The sequence below is a fragment of the Nicotiana attenuata genome, unplaced genomic scaffold (assembly GCF_001879085.1).
Source record: "Nicotiana attenuata strain UT unplaced genomic scaffold, NIATTr2, whole genome shotgun sequence".
Lineage (NCBI taxonomy): Eukaryota > Viridiplantae > Streptophyta > Magnoliopsida > Solanales > Solanaceae > Nicotiana > Nicotiana attenuata.
The window spans coordinates 193,300-194,166 of NW_017670251.1; the positions used below are offsets into that span (position 1 = coordinate 193,300).

Here is an 867-nt window from a genome sequence, read left to right on the forward strand (position 1 = left end):
GGGGGGGGGTGTATCTCATCAATGTACTTTTTTTAGCAAAGTCAAATAGATAAAATACTCTAAACTACTAAGACAGCAAGTAGAAAGACAACTAACCTTAGATGAAAAGGGTGAGCGAACCCCTTCCTGAGTAATATAGAGCTTCAAGATTTCAGGTGAAAGATTTTGAGGGTAACCAAAGTCCATTATCTCTGTAATGTATACAAATTAAGGAAAATCAATTTATAAACACATTAGATAGGTATATGAAAGTATCTGAACATTAAACTTTGTGGCTTATGACAAATGATTATCAGATTTATGCAGATATAAGTAATTGGCTTTCCATAGACGGTTGGCATTTGTTGTCAGACTCCAAATAAACAAAGAACTGATAAAAGAAGTCTTATGATGTGCATGAGTGGAACAAATAAGAATGGTAAGGGCTCATTTCTTATACCAGATTAGCCTCCGGTAAGGCAAAGACAGAATTAATCCGCCCTTGGGTACCATTCGAAATTAGACCAAATTGGATTATTCTATCTGAATTTGTTTTCTTCTTATAAAGATCCAGATTTTTGTATTGTCATCTGAGTTTGGATTGCAATCTGCCTGCCAGATTTGAGGCAAAAGACTAAGGGTGTGTTTGGTATGAAGGAAAATTTTTTCCATGGAAAATGTTTTCCTAGAAAATGTTACCCCGTGAGTGGTTTTGTCACTTATTTTCCTTTGTTTGGTTGGTGAGAGGAAAACTTTTTCTGGAAAATATTTTCTAGTGTTTGATTAGAGAGTATAAAATATTTTTAGAAAAATAATTTTTTATGCTACTCTCCTTAACCCATCTTTCCCAAAATCCCCATGTTTCCTCTACTCCTATCCCCCCCCCCC

The 867-nt window shown here is 35.1% G+C and overlaps 1 protein-coding gene across 3 annotated transcripts in view; it reads right to left on the minus strand.

Annotated features, from left to right (window-relative positions):
* The window catches only part of LOC109236687 (AP-2 complex subunit mu), a 19,337-nt gene that overhangs the window by 8,203 nt on the left and 10,267 nt on the right, over window positions 1–867 (minus strand). For all 3 annotated transcript variants that reach the window (XM_019402887.1, XM_019402886.1, XM_019402885.1), the window contains exon 4: window positions 97–191. In XM_019402887.1, coding sequence (XP_019258432.1) covers window positions 97–191 — 95 coding nt within the window. The remainder of the gene's footprint in view (window positions 1–96; window positions 192–867) is intronic.